The sequence below is a fragment of the Podarcis muralis genome, chromosome 1, assembly GCF_964188315.1.
Source record: "Podarcis muralis chromosome 1, rPodMur119.hap1.1, whole genome shotgun sequence".
Lineage (NCBI taxonomy): Eukaryota > Metazoa > Chordata > Lepidosauria > Squamata > Lacertidae > Podarcis > Podarcis muralis.
This window is the reverse complement of record NC_135655.1, coordinates 87,233,546-87,259,903: the sequence shown is the minus strand read 5'-3', so window position 1 is coordinate 87,259,903 and position 26,358 is coordinate 87,233,546. Positions and strand designations below refer to the sequence as shown.

The window sequence follows — 26,358 nt, the reverse complement described above, 5'->3', positions numbered from 1 at the left end:
AACAAAAAGAAATAAACCGAATCATGGGACGCACTTGTTGTGTATGCAGCTCTGGTGGTCTGTGGGTGGATGGAGTGACAGCACCGTGTGGGCCATCTGTTAAGTCAAGTCTTGTGATGCACAGCGCCCCTCTCGGGCCAGTCGTGCTGCTCACCGGCCTCCCTCTCTCATTAGCTGATGACACTTCCCGATGTTCAACGAGAGATGGTTTCCAGCCCTGCTGTCCCTGAACGCCACTTGAATCTGCAAAGATCAAGCTCCCTTAATTGCAGCCTCCACTGATACGGGCAGCCAGACACACAACTGCATCTGAATTGCCATTTAATTAATGGCCAGGTGCTTGCAGGAATGTGCAGTGAACTTCCAAACTGTCATCATCACTCAGCTCAGTGGTGTGAGTTTGGAAGATTGGTTTTTGTGGGTTGTTTTTTTTTTTTGACCGGCTATATGTATTGCATACACAAAATTACCTCTTACTTTTTTGGGGTCTCTTCCCCATTTCCAGCTCAATCATAGAGCACTGCGTCCTTTGCATCCAGTATGGTCCCTGTTCCATCTCTAGCCAGAAGTATCAGGCAGCAGGGGGTGGGAAAGAGTTCTCTGAGACCCTGGAGACTCAGCTCTGGCATGGACAAACCATCAGTCTGATCTGGTACCAGGTAGCTTCCTATGCTCCTAAAGTGCTAGAGGGCTTAGGTTTCCTAGGCTCCAACATGCAGAGAGAGAGGGGGGGAGGGGCATCAAGTCACAGTAAGTGTGGTAATTCATAACTCGAAAGCCAGCTACAGTGATACCTCGGGTTACATACGCTTCAGGTTACATACGCTTCAGGTTACAGACTCCGCTAACCCAGAAATAGTGCTTCAGGTTAAGAACTTTGCTTCAGGATGAGAACAGAAATTGTGCTCCGGCAGCGCAGCAGCAGCAGGAGGCCCCATTAGCTAAAGTGGTACTTCAAGTTAAGAGCAGTTTCAGGTTAAGTACAGACCTCTGGAATGAATTAAGTACTTAACCCAAGGTACCACTGTATTGCATCCAGATGTTATGGGGTGGAGTCTTGTGCTAACTGTCATTTCCCTATGTAGTTTTCTTTCAAATCTGTTCATCCAAAAACAGCCTCTTGTTCTGGCCCTACAAAGTGAGTAATGTTGCTTTAGATTAAATAAACAAATAAGAACAGCAAGTATCTTCCTTTCTTAACAATAAATGTGCAGCTGATGTCCACGGCTGGTGAGAAATCCATATACTGCTCTTCTGTCAAAGGGGTATCACATTTCCCCAGCCCTCAAGCTGCATTATTCTGCTGCTGGGAAAATAGGACAGTGTCCGACCACTCCCCATCCCTGACCCAACACACACTCAGCTCTTTTGTGATGGCCGTATGGAATACGGTTACGCGACTGTCACAGGTACCGGCTAGAAAATGCCTGCAGCGTCCATGAATTGCAGGGAGCCTCGATCCATTTCCCCACATACCTGCTTTCTGGTTAATTTGTCACTAATGAGCAAACTCCCAATGCCTCTTTCTCATAAGGGCTGGCTGTGCTTCCTTTTGATACCATCTCCTTTTAAGTGCTTCGCAGGAGGGACGAGCTCCTGCGTTGCATGAGAACTCATCCGACAATATGCATTTTAAAAGGTTCTTACCAGAGGTTTCTAGGCTGCCAGTTTGCTAGCATTTATAAGCCATGCCAAAGGAGGAGGAGCTGTTAACATCAACACAGCCTGCTGTCTTGAAGCAACGCAATATCCCTGAAGCATGACTATCCACCCCCATTTTTTGTGTGCAAACTGGTAGGGTGCTGAATTGTTGTGAGGTTCTATTTTCATTGCAAAAGTTGCTGTTTCAAGAGATGCAAAAATACACTTTCTGCTGTTTCATGCATTCCCCCAGCACATTTTTCCCCCTGACAGTGCTCTTTCGTTTCACAATAAGCAGAAATTTAGTAGATGAAGTCTGTCCTATCACTGCAGCTATATACTGGGATGTGGGGGAAGACTTCAGGTGGTATTCAAGTAAGTTTTACTCAGAGCAGACACATTGAAATGAATGAACATGACTCAGGCACATTGATTGCAATGTATCTGCTCTGAGCAGAACGTAGTTGAATACCACTTTATCTATTTATCATCCAGCTAACAATCAGATTTACAATGCAACAATCACATGAAAGGGAAACGGAGAAATCACACTCTGATTTCCATCTAAACATAACATTTTCTTCACTCCTCTCATTAAGGACTGGCTTATTTTGCTTGGTTTTGCATCCATTTCATGGACGGAAATAGAATACTTATCTTCCACTGACAGATGAGCGCTCCAGCTGCTGCCAACAATTTCTGCTTTTCCAAAGCCATGTTAATCATGTTACTTACTGGCAACTGCAAGCCACCCACCTGTTCTCTGTTCCCATCAGCAGCCAAGCAAGAGAACCTAGACAATTTCTTCTTCCTGTCCCCTGCATAACTGGGTAAAAAGCGATGGTGTGGCAAGGAAAGGATGTGTCCTGGCAGGGAAGCTGATATTGTTCATTAAATATGGTTGCTCTCTGAGCAGGTGATATCCAAATCCCAAAGAGAAAAGTGGACAATATGGTTTGATTGGAGTAGATACCAGCTTGTAGCTGACTAGTGGACAAATCTGTTGCCCTCCATACAAGGGAATGTTTGCTGAGTGGTGGTCAATTGTGGTGGGTCATGAGAACCACAGAAATGGGAGTGGTAATAATGTCAGAGTTACACAACAGAGCATGTGAGCCAGGGCTTGCAAATAAACCCACTGTTGACTTAAACCCTGTTCATTTTTACTAGTTCACTGCCCCTCCTGCCCACACATACCATGGTTTATTGAACATTTATGGCACACTGTCAATTAAAGAAAGCTTCTCCTCCCATGTGCTTGGAAAAGACTCAGAAATCACCACCAGCCATGCAGTGGTTCCCAGTTAAGTTTCTCTCAGATCCTTCATGTCCCATCCTGCCCCCCAAGCACTTTGTGGCACACCCTTCAAAATCAGGAGGAATACCTGCTTCTTGTCATCATCAACCTCCCTTCTCCAAGTTTTATTTATTTCAAACATTTCATTCCTTTTTCTGGCTGTTTCTTTTTGCCTAGAAATGGCTTCGTTTTCCTCTCCTCTTTGTGGTGGGCTGGCACTGTTGCAAGCCTCCCACAAAAGGAGAAGGCCAACTGATTATGCTCATCAGTTCCCCATTTTTCTCTCTTTTGTGTGAGGATACTGGAATTTATTATTTTGGGATCAGAATAGACAAGCACCTCAATTAGGTAACAAGTACCAGGGCTGGGACATGCAGATTCTCAAAGCATTAAAATTGTCACTGAAATGAATCTTAGGTCTGCAGGTTTGAATTCTGAACAAGACTCCACTATCTAAAACATCAGATTTTACAGTATAATCTGAGAAAACAAAATGTGCAAAACTACAAAGTAGTTTTCTGTCTCACATTTTTAATGCATAAGAGTTAGCAAATACAAAGGATTTGCATTTTAACTATTTTGAATCTGATTCTTTGGAATTTATCATATCAACAGTTATCTTTACCAAGGCACTGGGGATATCCACAGTTTAATCCGGCCCCCCATGGCAGTTTATTTCCTGGGGTAAAATCCTAAGAAAACCTCAACAACTTTGGCTGGCCCTTTGGTCAGCCGTCACGGCCCTTCATTTCATCAAATCTGGCCCTCTTTGAAAAAAGTTTGGACACCACTGACTGCAGAGATTTAAATATGTCTTTGTCTGGGGGAATTTCTTAGATGACCCACAATGGTCAAAGGACAGGAGCTGTCCTACTGGATCCGACTAGTGACTGAGTCTACTTCAGCTACGATGCTGCATATGAAACAGGATAACTGGATGCTTCTGAAAAGCCCACCAGGACCAATACCGTTGAGTCCAAAAAGAGTTGCACCAAAACTTCATTCTGGACACCCCCCCCCAAAAAAGGAAAGAAGCTACCTCTCAATTCCTTCTTACAAATGAATTCCTATGGTCAGTGCCTTATTTTTCTAAAAAAAAGTTTAGGGGTACTCTCATTTTGACTCAAGAAAATCACATTTTTATAGTTCAAATCTGGAAAAATAAATACAGTAAATGGACAAAAGTACAAAGATTCACAAAATGTTTAGGGGTTTGCGTATCCCTTTGTCCCCCCCCCCCAGAAAAAAGCACTGCCTATGGTCACTACATTTCATACTGAGATCCAGTCACCCACCTATACAGACAATGTCCATGAAGCCATACATTCCATAGCAGATCTGGAAGAGCAGGTCTTGCCGTTGCCATTTCGCAGAAGGACTGAAGGTGGACCAGATGAGCCACGAGATACTGGCGATAAGGAAGAGGGAACCCAAGATGGCGGCCGCTATCTGAACCTTTTCAATGACGGTCAGAGAAATGGCTTGCCACTGCAAGACAGCAGCGGGGATGGGGGGAAGAGGGAGGGGAAGTCAACAAAGAAAAGAGAAGCGTAAGCAGAAGATGTAGATGATTAATTCCTTAGTGAGTGGCACCAGTTGCTACCAATGAACACCCCACAGCATTTCACATAGACTTTTGCAACAGAGGCTAGCAGCTTTTTAGACAGCAGACTTCAGAAGAAAAGGACAGTCCTGTGCCTGCCTGCAACAGGAGATCAGAAAGATGGGATCACATCTTGCCACATGCCTCTGTTCTGCTCTCCGTTCTGCTATTCTACTGTTTGACCATAGCCCACTGCCATTCAAAACATTTATGGGCTGCTTTGTCATGAGTGGGTTGAGTAGGTGCATTGATTAAGTACACCTTAAGTATTCTTTTTTCTTGATTTTCTCACAATATTGGTCATGGCTAGTTTTGCAGAAACTAGCATGAGAACATGCCATGGTGGTAGTAAAATTCATTTGCCCATGGCGCACAGACGAATAATGATGGCATGGGCACATCATAATTTGAAAGGAGCGATCCTGAGTGGCCTAAAGAGTGTGAGGCTCTCTGTGCATGACCAAGCAGGGGCTTTTAATGGTACCCAGGGGATGGGGATGCAGCCATAGCCCTAAGGGTCAAACTGTGCATCACTATATCCATGCTTTTAAGCTTAAACTGATCACTTTTCTTTTGAAGGAAAACAGCAGTCAGTCCCCAGTCTGGAACTTCCACCACTGGGAGCAAATATGAAATCCACTTGCCAAATTTCATTGGCCTGACTACTCTTCTGCATTTCAGAGCCCGGGGAGAATGGGTGGAGGTGGGGTCCACAACTGTGTTGTTGTTGTTGTTATTTAGTCGTTTAGTCATGTCCAACTCTTCGTGTTGCCACCCGCCTATTTGGAAAGCCCAAGAAACTCATGGCAGTGTCAAAAAGTTGGAAAAGAAAGAGAGAGAAATAGGTGTGTGTGTGTGTGTGTGTGTGTGTGTGTGTGTGTGTGTAAAATCATTTGATGGGATAAGAAATGACCAGGTTTCCGAGAGAGAGAGAGAGAGAAATTATTTCATTTTTGCCTTGTACACAAAAATTGACATTATACAAGGGATAAAAAAATAATAATCCCAGAACTGTACTTTTAAAAATAACATATAAAGGGAAATGCCTACAAAATGCTTGAGGAGGCCAGGCCTCTTGTGGCTATGACTTTTTATAGTACTTTGTAATGTGCTACTCTCGCTCTTCCATAGCTGTTTAATAGGTGCAGAGCCCCTGTGATTATTTACAGAGGACAACATTGTGAAATATACTAACACCAGGAACTTACCAGCCAACATTACATGTTTGGCTGGCAGAATAGTGTGTGAGATTGGTTCAAGTAACCTTCCATTTACTCACTCTGTTATGACATCCATCTGTGAAAATAGGCTTTACAAATTATTTTTAAACATCTCATCTTCTGGCTAGATAGATTTTGAAGTATCTGAGGATGTGTGCATTTTGCCCTGTGCTTCTCTTCTAGATGGTGTGAAATCTCAATAAAAGGTTTTGTTTAACAGCAAAAACATCCATGTTTGTTCTTACCAGTTTTATAGTACAGCATCTTACATTTTCTACACACTTCATGGCTGCTGTCCTTTGTCCTGCTCTGAGCACCATTATCTGGTTGCTCTATAATCACAACAACAGCTCTTTGGGTGTGGAAAGGAATGCAACTGTTTGTGAAAGGCTGTGATTTTATATATACCACGTACCTGAGAGAAAGCCCCATTGAACTCAATGGCACTTCTGAATAGAACTGTAGGATTATGCTGAACTGCCTCCCCCCCCCCTTTGGAAGTATTGTTTTATCAATGAACGCGACAAGAATTATGCAGACCCCTTGAACTGCTAGTCGAGCACATCCCTTATAAGCAGAAAGTGTCATGAATGTTTCTGGCTTTGTCAAGGAATGGTTTGAAAGCCCTTGCAGCAAATACATGCCAGTGCTGTTTAACTTAACCTAATGTTGCTCCTAAATTTTGGCGCTCAGAATAAAAGCTTTCTCCATGGCCCCTGAGGAGTCACGTTTGCAAAGCCTTCTGTGACATCAGAGCAGCTGAGATAATGACATCAGAACAGCTCAGCTAATTGCCCTCAGATGCACTGTGATATGCCTGCATCTGACATCCTGAGATCACAGAGGGCCTTTGCAAACCCAAGGCTAGATTGCTGACACACTTGCAAGGCTAAAATAGGCTAACTGTATCATTGCCTCATCAGAACAGCCTGGCAAGCAGTGCCATGAAGAGAAGCGAGCGAGCTGATGCAGCAGCCATCCAGAAAAAGCGCAGAAGGGAGAATCAACAAAACTCATATGCAAAAAGAACAATGAAAGCAAAGAGGGCAGCACTAATACAAAGCACCACCACCTACAGGCAAAAATGTGTGAAGGTAGGAATTGGTAGGGGGTAGATCTTAATTCAATGGTGAGGAACCTTTGAACTTCCAGGTGTTGCTAGACTACAACTCCCATCATGCCTGATCATGGGCCATGCTGGCTGGGGCTGATGGGAGCTGCAATCCAGCAGCATCTGGAGGGCAACAGGTTCCCTATCACTGCCTTAATCCTTCTATATATTCAAGTTCCAGTTTTGTGATACGGAGTAATGCAAAGCAGCTCCTGTAAAAAAGAAGTCCACCTAATGAAGCAGCCTCTGAGATCCCATGCTTAGCATTCGGGGATTCATCTAGAGAATTTTTTGCCCCACAAATGCATTAGAAATTAGATTAAAGGAGCCTGCTTTCAGTATTCCTTTAACCAAGGGGCATCTTCTATATAGCTCCTCTATAAGACTATTTGTGTGATTTTTGGGGCCTAGCGTGACCTTCTGTCCTTTGGTGAAATGTCCATTGTGTCACACAGATGGACAGCTAGCTTGTTTATTAAGGTTATGCTCTGATTAGGGCCATCAGAGAAAAATGTTACCTTTCCCCATGAAATCCCCACCCCCAGCTATACAGAGTAGAAAAGGCACATTTAATGGGCGTAAATTCAAGCTAAGTGGCCACTTCACTGACGCAAGGAACCTTCCAAGAATGATTTTATGGCCAGTTACATGAGTGTACAAGATTGCCTGGGAATGAAGCTTTCCGAGGATATGTCAGGGTTCCTGGAAATCACTTTTGGAGCCGTACAAGTGGTTTTATTTGGGGAGGATGCTTGATTGGTGGCTGGGTTGTTGTTTTTTAATTAAAAAGCAGCAAGGCCATTCTGTGTATTCTCTGTTTTACAGGCTGCGCAGTCTGCACTGATACTGGCTCAAGCTATGTATGTTGTATGCTGGCTACTGTTTCCCCACACTGGATATCAGGAACGCTACATTCCTAGATAGCATTTGCAGATTTGTAAATGCAGATTTTAAAAAAGCAAAACCCAACAAGGAATCTACAAGGGCTCTTTTGAACTGCCCAGCACTGTTGCAGTGGAAGCAGGGTTGGACCAGGCAGCCTTCAAACAAAGGACTAAGAAACAGAGAACTGTCCTCTGGCAGCCCTTCAAAACACAGGACCTTATTCTGCAGTGTGACACAGGCTACTCATGCCTACATGCTTTTGGCAGCTTGCCCTGTGGCAGACATACCCTCCTCCCCATGCATTGCTGCATAACATCAAGGAGGGTCTCCTGCCTCACATGATTATAGCCAAGTGAGACCATTTCCCATAGTGGGATATGGGAAATCGATAAGAACCCCTTTACTTTACTGCTTTCTTCCTTTCTCTGTTTCTGCTATTCTTTATCCTTCCCTTCCTCCCTTTTTCTTTAAAGCTAATAGTTAGAACTGTTTATTATGCTGATTGGTTCTGGAGCACTCCGGATACTGAGCCACAAAGGGAACTGGAGAGGTCAGGGGGCAGAAAGTGAAGGGGGATTTGGATCGTTCTACAAAATTGGACTTGCGGCGTGGCACCTGCATATGTTGTTGTAAAGCTGATTAAAAAGCACAATAAAAACTATTAATAGAAAAGAAAAAGAGGCCGCTCTTCTTTGATCTCAGAGATTGTGTTGGGACTTAGCTGTGGGGTACCCTCTGAGGTATATTCGGCTCAAGCCAGTAATGGAGTTATAGATCAAAATCAGTGCCATGACACGTTCCCAGGAAACAATGAGAAGCAGCTCCTTTCCTTGGTATAACATGCTCTCAAAGATGCATCCCTTTCAGGAGAGCATAACGTAGCACAGAGCGGCTCAGAGAGCTGGACTTCAACTAGGAAGGCATCCTCCAATCCCCTGCTCAGCCACAAATCCTACTAGGTGATATTGGGCCAGTCTCCACTTTCTCAGCCTAAACCTACCTCACAGGAATGCTGTGAGGATGCAATGGAAGACTGTCCCAACATACACTGCCCTGAATTCTTTGGAGGGAGGGTGGCATAAAACAATAATTAATTGTGCTCTTTTGCCTGGTGTTTCCGACTACATTTGAATTGTGTAATTGGAGGGGTGGGGTTCTAATTTTCCCGGTCAAACCGCAGGTTCTCTGCATCACATGGCTACTACCCCTGCTCAAAAGAAACAGAGTGGCTTAACTGGGGAGCGGAGGAAGCAGGGGTACTGTTATGTACTGAGTTGAATAGGATCCAAAATGCAGCAGTCTGATTGGTCCTAGAACAACAGAATTCAGAATGCAGCAGTCTGATTGGTCCTAGAACAATAGGATTTAGAATGCAGCAGTCTGATTGGTCCTAGAACAATAGGATCCAGAATGCAGCAGTCTGATTGGTCCACAGGAGCCACTCAATCCATCTCCAGGTGGAAATGAATCCGCAACCTGATTGGCCTACAGGAGAATCCTGGAATTAGCCAATCATGTGGGGCCCATTGTGTAAATAATGTATATAAAGCAGACATTCTGGAGAACTTCCATTCCTCCTCACCACTATGAGCTGAATTAAGAGCATGAAATCCACTCTCGACTCCGAGTATATTTCAGGCACGCAGGCCAGGCCAGCCCTCATTGTCCCCATGCGCTATGGGCACACCCACTCCAGCACCACCACCACCCTTGACTTTCCCAGAAGGTCTGAAGGGAGCTTGTGTTTTGGGCCAAATGCACTCCTTCTGACATGTGACACTCCCTGATAAGGTGAGGAGGAGGAGGCTTGTAAAGACATCCAGCCCCAAGCATTTGGAAGTCCCCTTCAGACCTTCTGAGTAGTCAACAGAAGAGAGTCAGCAGTGGTGCACACAGGCCTCTTCTCCCTCACCAGTTTAAGCCCTCACACATTCTTCTGAATGCCTGAATAGGACTATTTGCTATAAATTGAATAGGCCAGTGCAAGAGACACACAGCTCCTCTGCCACTTGAATGATGGTTTTCAGTGAGCTACCTGCCAGCTAATTGGTGTGAAATCAAACACATACCAAGCCTGAAAAAACTCCAGCCATGTAGGATGCAGGTAAGATTTTAGTAATTTGTTCAAATATTGGAATATTATTATAATATTTATAGCCCACCTTTCCGCCAAGGACCTCAAGGTGGCATACATGGTTCTTCCTCTCCCCCATTTTCTCCTCACAACAACCCCATGAAGGAGGTTAAACTGAGAGGAAGTGACTGGCCCAAGGTCACCTGCTGAGCTTCATGGGCATTTGAACCCACACCTTAGTCCAACACTCCAACTGCGGCACATCACTTTGCCGTGACATGAACGAAACTGTGCCTCTCAGATTCATGGACGGTATTGGAATATCTACGTGGGTGCAGTATACTAACACACACACACACACACACACACACACACACACACACACGTTTTACCTAAGTGGACGTGACCAGAATACATAGCATATTCTATTTGTTTTTTAATGTCAGAGTCTAGCATAAAACAAATATTCGGTAGCACCGGTAGGCTGCACTGATATTGTTTTGAGAACGCAGTAAAGAAATGAACTCATAAAAGGGAACCATTTCATCTTCATTTTCTTCCCTGCCAGCTCATTTGAAATGTTGGGTACTGACTGCCATTGTGGTTAATTTGTATCTGGTCTTTATTTCTGAAGCTATGCTGTATTCAAATCAGGAGCAACCTGATCTGGTTTTTTAATGATGGGAGCGAGATACTCCTCCCCCTCCTTTTAAAGCACATACTAATTTTAAATCAGAGTGCTTGAAGTCTTACACCGAGGGAAGAAAAGCTGCTTTGCCCTCAATCCAGTCATTTTGTTTCCACGTGTCCCTGAATTGTGCATACTGTGCACTCATACTGTCTCACACTTCTCTGGGAATTGCAGGGGGTGGTGGTCTCCACCATTCCTCCCCAGTCCAGTCCCTGACACCTATACAGGGTTGCCTTCAGATGTCTTCTAAAAGCTGGGTAGTTGTTTATTTCCTTGACATCTGATGGGAGGGCGTTCCACAGGGCGGGTGCCACTACCAAGAAGGCCCTCTGCCTGGTTCCCCTCACTTCTTGCAGTGAGGTAACCAAGCCTGAACCCAGATTGGAATGGATCTAAATAACCTGCATCATCCCAGAATGCTTGCAGTTGCCCCAAGCTTCCCCAAGGAGGGTGTACCTGTCAGTAATTTTTCCAGTGCAATGGGTCCAGGGTTGGTTTCTTTACAAAAGGACTCTTTTAAATGCTTGTGTGCAGTTTCCATTTTAATTCCTGTTTCAGCTAATTGTGTAAGAGCGATGCCTCCGCAGTGCTAAAGGGCTCTAATATCGAACCGACATGTTTTGGGACTTAGAGGGATGATGGCCTCTTAGGAACATTGAGTGGAATTCAACAGGTGCCCTTGTGCTGGCGAAAGAGCTTCTGACCCAGCGGACGGCTGGACGCCACCTGCTTGGCTCAAGCAGCGAATGTTGCTATACATCAAAATAAGAATAGCACAAGAATGGCAAGCCCAGGAAGCCCATAATGCATTGTGACAGTAAGTGAAACATACATCCAGTGCCATCTCTCAAGCGAGCCGCTGGCAGTATTTAAGAAAAGGCTGTGCAAACTGTGCCAGCTGAAAATGAAAAAGGAAGATAGATCCTGGAGCTGGAGAAAAGGCAGCTGACATTATAATTCTGCCTGTGGGCTGTGCGGATGTTACTGAAGCCTCGACTTAGCTTGATTCTGAGAATCTTCTGGACATAATAGGAGACTTTTTGGGTTTGGTGACCAAGGCTGAACAAATAAAAGATGAGTTGTTGTTGTTGTTGTTGTGTGTATGTGTTTTTAAAAAAAATCTGATTATATTATTAAACATTCATAAACATCTTTTCAGAGCTTTCAAAATAATAAATAAAATGGGAAAGAACAATTCTGCCATTCACTGTACAATGAAAAACGCCACACACACACACACACACACACACACAATGGATGAGAGGAAAGCATTAAAAAAAGGCAAAACAATGGAAGAAAGGACTTTGAAATAATCTCTAGTACCTTTACCTGCAGGGGGTTCTTTGTGCTTATGGCAATGACGTGGTACTTGTAATAACACAGCTCGCAGCTCCAGCATCCCCTCTCACTGATCCATTTGATCAGACAAGGTTGATGTGTACATTTCACTGACCCGTCGCACCGACACGGACTAAGCAACTCACCCTGGGAACAAAGAGAAAGAAAGAGAAATAGGATCAAAAGCTGGTTTTTGCTGCCCCCATCCAAAGGCAGTGGAGCACAGGCAGGCCTGCGTGAACATGGAGCTGCATTCCTTCCCCCACCCCAAGGGTAGAAAACAGCCAACTGTTTCCTGCATGGTCCCACCTCAGATTTCCCCCTCTAACCACATGGAGATGAGGCCACCTCTTGGCACTAGGCATGTGGAGAGCTGAATATTTCTTCGCACACATAACTGAAACTGCCTTGGTTGCACTGGTTGATGATCTCCGGCAGGCTAGGGACAAAGGTGAGAGCTGTTTCCTAGTTCTGCTGGATCTCTCAGCGGCCTTTGATACCATCGACCATAACATCCTTCTGGACCGTCTAGAGGGGCTGGGAGCTGGGGGCACTGTCATACAGTGGTTCCGCTCCTTCCTCCTGGGCCGTGTCCAGAAAGTGGTGTTGAGGGATGAGTGTTCAGACCCCTGGGCTCTCACTTGTGGGGTACCCTCAGGGTTCCATCCTCTCCCCAATGCTTTTTAATATCTATATGAAGCTGTTGGGAGAGATCATAGGGGGTTTGGGCTGGGTGTTCATCAGTATGCAGATGACACTCAGCTCTACCTCTCTTTTAAATCAGAACCAGTGAAGGCGGTGAATGTCCTGTGTGAGTGCCTGGAGGCGGTTGGAGGATGGATGGCGGCTAACAGACTGAGGTTGAATCCTGACAAGACAGAAGTACTGTTTTGGGGGGACAGGGGGCAGTTTTTAATGTTTGATGTTTTATTGTGTTTTTAATATTCTGTTGGGAGCTGCCCAGAGTGGCTGGGGAAACCCAGCCAGATGGGTGGGTTATAATAAATAAATTATATTATTATTATTATTATTATTATTATTATTATTAGATTGCTCAAGGGCTATTTTATTGTAGCATAGCTCTACACTACTGAATTCCAGCTTCTCCAGTTATTTTAAACACTTATACACTGCCTTACCAATTTTTCAGTCATTAGACTTTTCTATCAAAACCAACAAATAATAAAACAATTATTACTATTGAAGCCCAGCATGATTTTCCTCCAGCTATCCAAAGACCATTGCATATCAACAGATATGTGGAGGTAGAGTGTAACCATCACAGCTAGTACCCATTGATAGCCTATACCACCGTGCTTTTAAAGCAATCCATCCTTCTTGTAGGAGCGAATTCCACAATGGAATTCTTCTTTCTTTTGTGCACCATTCAACATTCAGCACAGTTCTAGCATTATGAGAGAGGGAGAAAAATACCTCTGGAGAAAGGGTGTTCCAGAGGACTGGGGCAACCACCAAGGAGTCTCTGCTTTGCATCATACAGTCAGCCTAAGTTTCTTACTAGATGAAGCCTGGAGCAGAGACCTGAAAGATAATCTTAACAGGCTGGTGGGCTCATACAGGCAGCTGTGCTTTCTGGGGTTGTGGCAAGTCTCCCCCCATATGTTCTCCGTAACTTCCTTCCCCCCAAGACTCCAACCTGATTGCTTGACTCTAAGTCAAATGCAGCACCTGCTTAGAAATCCAGCCAAAGCTGCTTGGCATTCAAGTTAGATCGTCAGCAAAAAACACCATTAATATTCATTGCATTGTTACAAGTTACAAACTGGTTTATAATGAGAAATAGTGAATCCTGCCATTCCTTGTCATGCAAACTCAGAAGCTCAGGGCCGAGTGGTTCTGACATCCGACAGTATATGTAGCAATTTGTGTTGCAAAAGAACCTGGGAATAAAGATAGCAGAGCCATATCTGCCTTGACACTCCTGCCCACCCACCCCCACCCCACCATCTGCACAGGTTGGGTAGTCCCTATTCCACCACAGAGTTTAATTATAAAACTGGTTTGGGAGGAAAAGGGCATAAACCAGGAGGAAACAGCAGCTGAAGAAGCAGTATTGCCAAAAAAACAAAATCAATTTCTCATTGGCTGATACTTTCGGGTGGTTAGGCTAAGGGTGGAATTGGTAGGAAGTGAAATTTAAAATGGGATTACCTCTTCTGAACCTTCATGTGATATGACCTTCTGTGCAATACAGATCCTTTTCATGCCACAAAGGTAAGACCAGGAGCTCTTGGTCAGATAAGAGAGAAACCCACGTTGTTATTCACGAAGTATGGCAGCATAGATGTCATCCCTGTAGATGGTTGGACTAGGATCTTGGGAGACAAGGGTCCAGATCCCCACTCAGCTCACTGGGTGACCTTGAGCCAGCCACTTTCTCTCAGCCTAACCTACCTTACAGGGTTGTTGGGAGGATAAAATGGTAGTGGTGAAAAATAGATGTAATAAAAAATCATTTTGCGGGGTGTATGTGTGTGTGGTGGTTTCAGACAGTATTAATAGGGTGCTTGGACTGTCCTGTGTCAGCTTCCTTCCTCACTGATGAATCCATTCTGCTAGGGTATTGCATAATAACTGCAGTCTCCACTAGGCAAGCTATTCAATAATAGTCATTTGTGTGTATAACACCAACTGGTAGCAGCATGTGTCCCAACAAAAATACTAAATGTAGTCCGGGGGAGCACAGTGTATTAGTGTATATGGAATTATATGTGCACAAGTGGCAACTAGGTTGTTTGAGTATTCTCCACTATTCCGTTAAGGGGTGTGAAAATGTGATAACTTGGGAAATCAGCAGGCCTTGTAAGTCTCTCTTGTATTTAACAACATTTTATGTTCTGCTTGAGTGCAAGCTTTTAAGTGGCTTACAATAAAACTCTCGATAAAATACAACAAACAGCCAAGAGATCATCACCCATTTTAAAGCACTGAGTAGTTGATCATTTTAAAGAGCCACTCCTGAACATGTGGGTGTCCAACTCCCAAGTGAAATATTAACTCTCCTTGCAGGAATTATCGAGTTCCTGGGTCTAATTCCCACCTCGCACGCACTCTGCCTTCAGTAATTCCTAACACTTTCCCTGCTTTATTCCCAACTTCTCAGTAAGACTGCCACGTTCTTATTTAGTATAAGTTACTCACTTTGCAGGCCCAAAACAAGAGGCTGCTTATTGATGAACAGGGAAAGGAAAATCAAAGCAACCACAAGAACAAGCTACCGAGTGGGGTCTTAGCTCCAACCGCGAATAGCTAGAGGCAATGCTTCACTCTATCATCAGCCATTACTACAGAGACTCAGCCCTCGGGGCCTCCTACGGCAAGGATCGCGACCCTGCCGCCTTCCAGATGTTGCTGGAGCCATCATCCCTCACCATTGGCCATACTGGCTGGGGCCGATGGGAGGTGGAGACCAACAACATTTGGAGGGTCTCAGGTCTTCCATCCTTGTCCTATGGCAGCTCACCCACTAGCTTGAACCTTGGGCCCAGGGTCAAATGCAGCTCTCTGGTCCTCTCTCTGTGTCCTTCAGAGCTCTCCCCAAGCTACACCCCTCCATGGCCCCACTCCAGACCACCTCACTTGCCTTTGCCTGGCTGGAAGATGCCATTGAAATGTAACCAAGGCTCTTGCTTGCTTGGAAAAAGGATGAAGAGATGTGTGTGCAGGGGTGTGTATGTGTAGCAACCTCTGACTTTTGCATGGTCATAACGTAGACTGTTATATATAGGTAAGAGCCACATCCTTTGTTCCACCCACCTTTTGCCTCTGGCTCCTTCCATGTGGCCCCAGGAAGGTTGTCCTTAAGGGAATGCAGTCCCCAGGATGCAAAAGGTCCCCCATACCTGTCTTATGGTATCTTCAAAGCTAATACATGTTACTGCTGTATGTAGCTTTTGTGGGCTAGGGCCCACTCCCACTTTGTCGCCGGCACAGTGCGGTCACGTGGGACACCCATTTTATCAAAGGTGGGCACAAAGGGAAAAGTTTATACAGTGTTGCTGGGTTGTTGGTTTTTTTAATTTACTTGGAGTTTATACCCAAAGAGTGTTGGGTGACAGACAAGAGGGTATGGTGGATGCATGACTCTTAATGGTTTGTGTGTGTGCAGTGCTTTTTTTCCCTAGAAAGAGATGCCAACACTCACCATGAACGTCTCCCCTTATTCTCTTAGAATGCCAATGGTGCCCACCTGAGAGGTGTCAGAAATGAGTTCCGGTGAGCTCTGGCTGGGGAAAAAAAAGCCCTGTGTGTGTGATAAGCTAAGAATGAAATGTAAAAAGTGGCACTAATGGTCTCTTTAGTGTATGTAACTCCACATTCAATTGATAAAGAATTGGAAACATTAAAGTGGAAAATAATCACTAGGCATTTCCTGCATTAAAAACATAATTATATGGGATTTAACAAGAATCGCATTGTTACTCTGCTGCTGGTAAATGCCAGTAACCGTGTATTAGTAATTTGTCATCACGGAAGACACTTAGCCCTAGCTGCCCTTCTGTTAAACTTCTTTAAGTGGTCCCACAGTGGAGAGCGAATGGTTGAGACTGCCAGGAGACCCAGGACATCAGGCTATCTCTCACTTAGCAGCAAATATTTCATGATCTATAAGCAAGCCATTTGCAAACATCAGTTTTCCCTCCCGGTGGCCACATGTGGTTTAAGTCCCATGAAATAAATAGTAAGCTCCTGAGATTTCGGCTTGTGCCTGTCACCAAGTGGCATTGAGAAACCAAAAGGCATTTTATGCTGCTGAAATGTGATCCTTCCAGGGAGGGGTGAAGACAGATTTTGCATCATATAATTTAGTTTCAGATTTATAGGTATTTCTCCCGGTGCCATCTAGAGATGTCATGATCTAAGAGGGGTGTTATCATTTAATATGTTTAGGTTTCAAATGCCAAGCCTTTAGTTGGATATATTATGAAATTTTCATTATTGTTCATCTGTTTTTGTGGTTCTATAATAATTTGAGAACTAATAAAAATAAACTAAAAGGAAAAAAGAATGGATCTTTAGAAGGAAGTAATCACCTTTTCTATCTGCTGGGATTTGCAAGTGCTGGAATCTTGCAGCACAGAGAATTTGCTTGGTTAACTTTGCAGCTGAGGACCAGGTTACCTGAAAGATCATCTCACCCCTTATATAACCAGTTGATCATTGGGCATTGCAGGTAAGGGCCTCCTGCAGATACCATCTTATTTGGAGGTCCATTCAGCACATGCAAGAATCGGGCATTTTGTGATGTGGTATTGACTCTCTGAATTCCCTCCCTTGAATATTAGACAAGCATAATCTCTGTTGTCTTGTTGGCACCTAGTAAATACCTTCCTCTTTCAACAAGCCATTGAAGCTGAGATCTTTCCCAGTCTGCATCTGTATTCAAATGGCTTTTGAAATGTTTTTTAGCATTTTATCTTTTGTGGTTTGTCACTCTGGGATCCTTTGGGAGGAAAGGTTTAGTAAAAAATAAATTAAAAAAAATCAAACTTTCTCTCTAATTTTTCCATAGGTGACAGAAGAGTAGATGTTGACCCCTCATGTGATGCAATAAAAGCATGATGGAAACAGTGCTCTAAATAAAACTCCAGGAGGAATTACAACTCTGCATTAAGACCATCAATAATTTTCTAATTTTCAAAGATATTTTTAATTTTGCTTTTTATAATGTCATCTGAATAGGTTTGGGGGTTTGTTTGTTTGTTTGTTTGTTTGTTTGTTTGTTTGTTTTAAAGTCATGAACACAGTCCAATGAACTTTTAAGTTCCAAGTTAAGATTTTGTTCAAGTCAATTGATCTTAAAAAGTGCTGACATTTGGCTGGCTGCACTGTGTTGATGGTAGTTTTTCTGTTAATGTTTCATATGGTTTTTGCCATTTGTTTTTTGCAAACTCGTGAAAAGTGTGACTTAACATTTGCAAATGAATGTCTATTGCCAAGAATCAGAAATTAGCAGCAAAAAACTCAAGGCTTGTGTGAGACACTAGATAACCTTAGTTGTAAATTTTGACTTTTATATCTGCGGATGTGAGAAGGATTCATTAATTAATCCAATTTATGAGCCTGTGGCTAAATTTAGAGTGCAACCCTATCCCATGTCTATTCAGAAGTGCATCCCATTGAGTTCAAAGGGGTTTACTCCCCAGGAAGCAGATACAGGCTTCCACCCTGCTGAGAAGTTGCCAAGAGAGAGAGAACTTAAATTAATGGAAAGGAAACTCAGGGAAATTGAACTCAAAAATCCAATATTCTTAAGGGAGAAAGCACTCTTTAAGAGAAAGATAGGGCTGTGTTGGTTGGCTGGCATCTGTCTGTCTTGAGAGAGGTGAAATCAAATGACCTGGGCAGTGTGCATGGAGGTCCTCAGCTGCCCAGACAACAAGACTCCCCTCTTGGCCTTGCTGATGTGGTCCAAAGGAATGCAGAGCAATACATTTGGCACCAGCTTGGCTGCAGGAGTTGCTGGAAGGAGGCATGCAAAGCACCATCCAACTGTCTTAGGGACTCCACTACAGATTTGTGCAGGGTTTATTCTTTAGGCTTTTCTTCTCCCAGAGATAACCTGAAAGGCAGGAGAGGTTTAGGATTGGAGTCTTCCTTCTCTTAGATGGGTTACGAGGTTGATGAGCCCCATCTGCCCTTTACTTCCCTCTACAGCATATGTAGAAACCGTCTTCTTGACCATTGGACCCTCTATTGGTCTTGTCTGCTCAATCTGCCAGAGCCTGTCTTCATATCCAGGGTAAGTCCCTAACTCACCAGGGGTTTGAGACTCATCAGCTTCTCCTACCTGGTTCTACTGGGCAATCAAAGCAGTGCCTAGAGTGTGGCCACTATCACATACTGACAGCTTCTTGGAACCACAGGTGAGAGCTGAATGCAGGGTGGGGACCAAAGGTGGACAAACTACCCCAGAAGGAGCATGACATGTTCCCCATGTACTACCCCTCCCCTAACACCCCAAGGGCTGTGTACACACCATAGAGCCTCACCCAAAGAATCTTCAGAACTATCGTTTCCCTCTCACAGAGCTACAGTTCCCAGCACCTGTAGCAAACTGCAGTCCCTGTCATGTGCTTTACATGTATGATGTGTACACAGCCCTGATTCACTGCAGGAAGATACAATCAGGGCACTGTAGAGTGACACAGCCAGTCCTTCACTGACTGTCAGAGAACGGTGAGTGAATTTAATCCATGAGACGTTGATATGAGGCATTTCACACCGTGGCTTTGTGAACAAGAAGAGGAGGCAATAAAATGTACTCAGAGTCATATGAAGAAGCTGCTCGACTTGCCACACAACCCTTTTGTGGAACCATTCTGACACAAAAATACAAGTCATGTGTTAGTACATTTGGCCATAGCGCCTGAGGTCTACAAGTCTACAACTTGGGTAACTGCTTGTTTAGCTCTGAGAGTAAACCAGGATCAACATCCTGAGCAAAGAAGGAGGGGATCTTGTGGTAGAAAGCTTCTGGAAGCTCCAGATGTTGTTGGACTCCAACTCCCTGCCCATGGGCCATGCTGGCAGGGGCTGATGGGAGTTTGAGTCCAGGAATATCTGAAGGGCCAAAGCTTTCCCCATTCTATAGCTCCCACATCACACTGTATGATTCCCTGTTACCTGACCTGCATTCCTCCTTTTTGCTGGGCAGTAGCAATGTAAGGCTTTGTTAGTGAGGTGCTAAAGCCATCAAAATGTTTCCTGACAAGCTTCTGTTTGAAACTATATTTTGTTATATTTATGAGTTATATAAAAAACAATGTTTACTGTAATAAAGACTTTACACCAGGTGTGGGGAATTTCGGCCTTCCAGATGTTGCTGACACATATTTTATTTGTGCCTGCAAATGTTTCAGGGTGTTCCCAGGTTCTTTTGAAACCCAATCACTGTTGGAACACGCCTGGGGGCACACGTAGCCCCCAGAATGAGACAGACCTCTCTGGGTGTCTTCCTGATGAAGCACAGCCTGGGACGTTCACAAATCAGTCCTGGTGTGCACCAGCGACACATATCAAAAGACATGTGCACGCTCACTCAGCAGAGTATAGCAGAAACGATAGTGGAACGTGAGTATGTGCATTCTAAGTGATTTATTAAGCAATATACAGTGGTACCTCGGGTTAAGAACTTAATTCATTCCGGAGGTCCGTTCTTAACCTGAAACTGTTCTTAACCTGAGGTACCACTTTATTCTGACAGTGGAATTTGCTGCCAAGGAGTGTGGTGGAGTCTCCTTCTTTGGAGGTCTTTAAGCAGAGGCTTGACAACCATATGTCAGGAGTGCTCTGATGGTGTTTCTTGCTTGGCAGGGGGTTGGACTCGATGGCCCTTGTGGTCTATTCCAACTCTATGATTCTATTCTATTCTATTCTATTCTATTCTATTCTATTCTATTCTATTCTATTCTAGCTAATGGGGCCTCCCACTGCCACCGCGCCGCTGCCACGCAATTTCTATTCTCATCCTGAAGCAAAGTTCTTAACTCGAGGTACTATTTCTGGGTTAGCGGAGCACAAATCATCATGAACACACGACAAAGAGAATGTTTAGAGGGGCCATTAACTTAGTGCGATAGTTTCTTGATTGCTTCTCCATTTTGTCAATGGTTTTTAGTAAGAGTAAGTGAAAAGCAGTGGTTTTGCTGGTGAGGAGGTACTGGCTAATCCAATACAGTAAACCAAACATGGACTACATGAATGTGTGAGCTTCCAGATAGGAGCTCACAGCTGTGTTGCCCCTCCCTCGTCTTTTTTGAATTCCACACTGAGCTAAGCCAAGGGCGATCCTGTGTCTTTTAAAGAAAGATGAGAAAAAAGGGTTGAAGCTTAGATGTAGAACATGGGTAGGCAAACTAAGGCCCGGCGGCCGGATCCAGCCCAATCGCCTTCTAAATCCGGCCTGCGGACAGTCCGGGAATCAGTGTGTTTTTACATGAGTAGAATGTGTGCTTTTATTTAAAATGCATCTCTGGGTTATTTGTGGGACATAGGAATTCAACCCCCCCCCCCAAAATATAGTCTGCCCCCCCCATAAGGTCTGAGGGACAGTGAACTGGCCCCCTACTGAAAAAGTTTGCTGACCCCTGATGTAGAACATCTGCTTTGCATGCAAAAGTTCTTGGCATCTCCAGGTACGGCTAGGGGAGACTTTGTGGGGGACTCTGCCGGTCAGTGCGGACAATACTGAACTAGATGGACCAATGGCCTGACAATATAAAACAGCATCACATTTGATCATCTTGTCAGCAGAGGATGCAAGATCCTCAGACAAAAACTTCACTGCAGATGTGCGGCAGCCATATACTCTTTCCTCATCCCATCCCAACATTTAAAGGCCTTATGGCAAGGCCAAGATCACATGGGTATCCCAAAATCTTGATTTAAGATTGTAATTTGTGTAGGCATTAGCTACATTTCCTCCAAAACGGAGATGTTCAGTTACCCTGTTCATTTTGCTGGGCGTATATAATCTACAGGATAGATTACAAATCATTTAGAGCCAGTTTGAATTTGGTGACTCACTGTACTTCCCTGGTAAACATCAAAGCGGGCCATTTTCAAAGCCCATTAAGGGAGAAGAACATTTGCATTTGGTTTGCAAATGTCAAAAGTCCAATTTATTTCACTTCTCAGAAGAACATTTGTTTTGAAAGATTTGTAAATCTGTACAATAGAGGGGATGAATTACAGGAGACATTAAAAAGCATCTGACTCCCTTGTCCATCCAAACAGTGTAGCTGTAATGGATAATAGTAGGTTAAATGACAGTTGTCAAGGAGCACTTGGCTGTGAGAAATTACATGGGTAATATCACCTGGATGCAGCTGTCACTTTTGTCAGCTATTGCTAACATGAGTAAGTGACAATCCCTGAGCTTTGCTGGTGAGATAATGCCATGACTTGTTCATTATAGGTCCCTGCAGCAATGATTATTTCCCCTTCCTTACAAAAAATTAAGTTTTTATCCTTTGTGTGTGGTTGTAAGATCCCATCCAGACAATAGACTTCTATTTGTTTCTCTACATAATTAACACCATCTACTATATATTTCAAAAAGTAGTCTGTCCATTTGTTCTCTATAGATGCCTCTTGAGATATCACCATCAAATATGGCATGGGAGCATCAGTCTTCCTCAGTGTTTGGATGCTGGCTGCCATTTTTAATCAAGGTGGTAGACCAAAACATAGAATTGTAGAGTTGGAAGGGACCACGAGGGTCATCTAGTCCAATCCTCTGCAATGCAGGAATCTTTTGCTCAAACCTATGACCCTGAGATTAAGAGTCTCATGCTCTACATGACTTGGGTGTGACTCTATCCATTGTTTGGCACAGATGTGGTGGCCACCTCCCAAAGTGTTGTCACCACATTTGGCGCAATGGTCCCAAGGTGGGGGTGGGGAGTCTCTGTCAATGTTTGGACACCAATTGTAATTTTGATTCAAGGTGGCAGACTGAAAATGCCTTTGGCATGACTTCACCTGTTTTTGGCACAACTTTGGCCTGTTACTAACTGTCCTGGATTCGTATGGGATGCTAAAATAAATAATAAACAGATAAATAAAATAGTCCCAGTTTAATTTTCTTTTCTTTTTTAGGAAACAGGAGAAAAGATTCCCTAATACATTTTTTTTAATACAACAGGAGAACAGATTCAGTAACTGATATCATCTGAATATAATTTAGATGATAGTTCTTTTTAAGGCAGGGTTTGGTGTGTGTGTGTGTGTGTGTGTGTGTGTGTGTGTGTGTGTGTGTGTATGCCTTATTATCTCTAATCCTGCAAGGCTTTCAGCTGTTCCATTCTAATCAATGCATATTTTAAAAGTTCAAAGTCAAAAGTTAATGCTTTCCACATGTGAGCGCCTTATAATACGGTTCTTATCAGTGATGCCGTCATAATTTCAGCAAATTGAACTTTGCAGTTACTCGTGCGGGAAGCTGTTAGCGGAGAAAGACACTCACTAATGGGCATCTTGGAAAACGTTGTGCTGGCAGTTTGCTGAAAGGACCAGCCAGAGAGAATTTATAGAAAGGGATACTTCTTAGAGCCCTGTGATTGCCAGCTCCCCTTTCACAAAGCACCAAATGAAACACATCAACGTCCCCCCCCCCCAACCACCCTGCTCTTTCTTCCTTTCTCTCGTTCTTTCTTTCTTGGAAAGCTGGAAAACCTTTGGGGAAGACAGTGCAAGTGTCGTGCTGGGATTTGCAGCGCGAGCCCGTTCTATATTCTCTCATGCTTGGCTTATGTTCTCACTTTCATAATGAACAATCAAAGCCGGCACAGGCGCTGGTGGGGCGCGAGCTGCTTCGATGGCCCCATCCAAAATTTACAGCTATGACACGAGGCCTGCAATTTGCCGGCACTGTCAAACTTCTTTGAAAACAGCAGGGCTTCTGCCAATATGTCCTGAGCGAGAGAAGGGATTTTTCTTTTTTCTTTGCTATAGCAGGGTGAAAGAGTATAGCAGATTTAGAGCTGTGTATGTGTTTGTGTGTGTGAGAGAGAGAGAGGGTGTGTGTGTGTATGTGTGTGTGTGTGTGTGTGTGTGATGGTAGGGTGGCTTGGGGGGCACCGAGCCATGAGGTTCTTTGGCTACCTGGTTGCCATAGCAACAGCAAGCGCATGCAGATCAGTCATACAGGACAGGAGCTCCCTTGGCCCATGAATAACAACGTAAATAAATGAAGCGCTAAAAGAACAACAGCTCCGTTCAAGGAGGAGAAAGGCAGCCCTAGTGCGAGACTCTGTGAGGCCCTGCCAAGGAGGTTGAAATGTACAGGGAAAGGACAATAACAACAAAGGAGCAAATGGGTAGAGGCAGCTGACTTTGTGCGGCAAATAATTTATCAGTTTCTTTTGTATCGCGGGTGAGGAACCTCAGGCTCAGAGGGCAAATATTGCCCTCCCAACCTCTCTAGCTGGCCCTCAGTACTAGGCCAGATCCCTCTTCCCAGCCAGCTCACTCACTGGCACTACTTCCCACCCCACTCCAAGTGTTTTTGCCTGCCTGGAATTTGTCCTTGAACTCTGTTAATTTGCCTTGCTTGTCTGGTTGGAGGATCACAGAACCATAGAATTGTAAAGTTGTTGCAAGGGACCACGAGGGTCAACCAGTCCAAGCCCCTGCAATGCAGGAATCTTTTGCCCAACATGGGGCTCAAACCCACGACCCTGAGATTAAGAGTCTTATGCTCTACTGACTGAGCTATTTCTATGTACCGTATCTTGATAGTGAAGGGTGTGTGAGTGTGCTGTGCAACAGTAGAATTCACCTGCTTTCCCACTTTTGCCTCTGGCCCTTGGAAGGTTTGCATGCGCAGCAGGGAATGCGGTCATCTGGCTGGAAAACAGCCCCCCACCCTTGCTTTATGTCCACAGTACCCTGCAGGCAGTGCTTGAGTAACAGTGGACCCTGCCTTTTAAAAGTCCAGCATGTTTGCTGAAGAAGGAAGTCCGGGTGCCCTAATAGAAATAAGATTTCCTTTTAATTGTGCGTTCATGATGATTTGTTCTTAGAAAGGTCTTGGGGGTTGATAATACCTTATCCTGTTTTGGGGCAGACATACAGCTTCATTTCTAATCAGTGGATGTCCAGGAGCTTGCTGCTGAAATCCTATACCTTTTCACACCACAGTTATTCTGTGGTGTGTGGTTTCCCCAAACCCACCCCTTCTGTAGTCCAGTGGTGCCCCTCCAGACAGCAATAATGTAGTAACATTGGGGGAGCCCCAGTAGAATGATGTGTGGACCGTTCAGTATAAATGCACTGCTAATACACAATAAGCTGTCTTTGAACTGCGCCTCTTGCTCGCCTGGATGAAGAAGTGTGTAGAAACCTCCAGCTTTTGTGTGGCTGGCATGTAACATTGTTCTGCACACTTCTGCCTTCGGGAGGGGCAGTGAGAGATAGGAATATAGGTGAGACAGATTTAGGTTTGATGAGGCCCTAAGCTACTGAAGGTAATGGGGCCCTTTATATGTCCAGCTTTCCTTTCTCAACAACAAATTGCCACTGTTTTTTGTGTTGAATATATGCTATATGCTAATTTATAGACCTACTAGATATCTACAGCCATTTGCACATAACAAATAGGAGCTACACAACACAAAACACTGTTGCTGTATGTAGGTTTTATTTTATTTGTTTTTTATCTTATATTTTGGAAATGTACATCCAGGTGTGTTTTTTTCCTTTAATTTTTTTGGTGGTCCCCAAGAGAGTGGCACCCTAAGCTACAGCTTGTTTAGCTTATATGTAAATCCAGCACTGAGGTGAGGATATTGATTTGATAGGGTGAACCTCCCCATGTACACTTGATAGGTTTTACTTAGGCAACCTATTTATATTTTTAAGGTTGACCTAAGTTGGTTTGGATCCAAGATAACAACTGGGAGAAGAAAGGATGGCCCAGCCCATTGGTACAGCTCTTCATATCAGGGGAAAAAAATCCTTATAACTTTGCAGGGCCAGTGTGACATGTTATTTTTGCTTTTTGTGAAGTGTCTATGGTGCAAGAATGGAGAGATGTTGTCAGAGCTGGCTCCAGGTCCCAGCTCACAGAGGACCCACGCTAGCCGGTAGTAATGTACAAAAGTCTTTATTGAAGTACAGTTTCCATTTCCAAGCCGCAGCGCCCCAGCTCTACGTCTTAGAGGCTAGACCGGCGAAGCTCCATCTGAGTCTCCACCCCCTGTACACCAGCTTAAGACTCTAACCTTACTCCACCTCTTCCGTCTCTCCTTTCTCCTCTGGGTCCTTCTGCCCCCCGGGGTCTCCTCCTTTCTGGACTCTTCTGACGCTGACGCTGACCCCCCTGACTCCTCCCCCTCCTTTCGGCGGGCTTTGGGACCTGGCTCCCTATCCGGGCTGCCAACTGCGCCGCCCTCCTGTACATTTGAACTTGGCACGCGCGCCCAGCCTTCCACCTTCCTCTTGACCATTTCCTCGCTCTCCGATGGAGGCGTGGCCAATCCTGACTCCTCTCCTCCCGCTGGCGGTGAGCCTCCTGGTCCCGATACCTGGGACTCCTCCCCCCTACTGCGCTCTGGTGGGGAAGCTGGTCCTGATTTCCAACTGCTGCTCTCTGAGTCCCCTCTGGCCCCTTCTTCCTGGGGTGTCCCCCTAGGCACCCCCCTTGCTCTGACCATGGGAGCCCCTTTCTGTGAATCTTCCGATTCGCTGGAAAGACTCAGAGACCTCGGACCGCTGTCATCGCTAACATTTCCTTCGGATTCCTCCCCCTCGCTCTCTATTTCCTCCCTTTCCTGTGCCTCTGCTCCTGAGCCCCTGACAGATGTGAAGTCTCTTAAGACTCTGATAACCTCTCTGGCTCTTGCTGGGGAGCAATTAAGTAAGCGTGAGAAGAAAGTATCTGATCCACTGCCATCAATGGCATGGTGTAATTGCTACATAAAATAATTAGAGGGCTTTGTTTATATTGTTGCCTCAGTGCTGCTCGGAAACTA

The 26,358-nt window shown here is 44.6% G+C and overlaps 1 protein-coding gene across 1 annotated transcript in view; it reads right to left on the bottom strand.

Annotated features, from left to right (window-relative positions):
* MARCHF4 (membrane associated ring-CH-type finger 4) overlaps positions 1-26,358 on the bottom strand; it is a 125,630-nt gene that overhangs the window by 17,080 nt on the left and 82,192 nt on the right. Inside the window, exons 2-3 of the mRNA XM_077934490.1 lie at positions 11,852-12,007; positions 4,234-4,426 (exon numbers count right to left, since the gene is read on the bottom strand). Coding sequence (XP_077790616.1) covers positions 4,234-4,426; positions 11,852-12,007 — 349 coding nt within the window. The remainder of the gene's footprint in view (positions 1-4,233; positions 4,427-11,851; positions 12,008-26,358) is intronic.